The 427-nt window shown below is 69.6% G+C and overlaps 1 protein-coding gene across 1 annotated transcript in view; it reads left to right on the forward strand.

Annotated features, from left to right (window-relative positions):
• Nucleotides 1-427, forward strand: part of GUCY1B3 (guanylate cyclase 1, soluble, beta 3) — a 42,057-nt gene that overhangs the window by 441 nt on the left and 41,189 nt on the right. The window contains exon 2 of the mRNA XM_015568512.1: nucleotides 353-426. Within this exon, the coding sequence (XP_015423998.1) occupies nucleotides 353-426 (74 nt within the window). The remainder of the gene's footprint in view (nucleotides 1-352; nucleotide 427) is intronic.

Consider the following 427-nt stretch of genomic DNA (forward strand, 5'->3'; position numbering starts at 1 on the left):
TGTCCCGGCTCCGGAGGGGCCTGCGGGTGAGGGAGGCTGGGAGCCGCGGTGTGGGGGTGCAGGGCTCGTCCCCTCTGCCCTGCTTCCCCGCTGCCCAGCCTGCCTCCCGGCCGGGACAGGTGAGCGGGGTCCGGAGGTGGCACGGGTGTGGGGTGGGCGGTGATGGAGAGGATCTGCCCCCTATTGGTGGCGTGGGTGGCGACCCAGAGGTACCCCCTCTTTAGCGGCGAGCACCCCGAATAGGTTGGACCCCAAGTTAAAGCAGCCGAGAGGCAGTCGAGGCAGCCTCGCCCTCGCGCCTCTGCCATCGGCAGCCGGTCCCTGACGCGCAGGCTTCCCTCTGTCCCCACAGTACGGGTTCGTGAACCACGCGCTGGAGCTGCTGGTGATCCGCAACTACGGCCCGGAGGTGTGGGAGGACATCAAG

This window comes from Myotis davidii, unplaced genomic scaffold (assembly GCF_000327345.1).
Source record: "Myotis davidii unplaced genomic scaffold, ASM32734v1 scaffold392, whole genome shotgun sequence".
Classification (NCBI taxonomy): Eukaryota; Metazoa; Chordata; class Mammalia; order Chiroptera; family Vespertilionidae; genus Myotis; species Myotis davidii.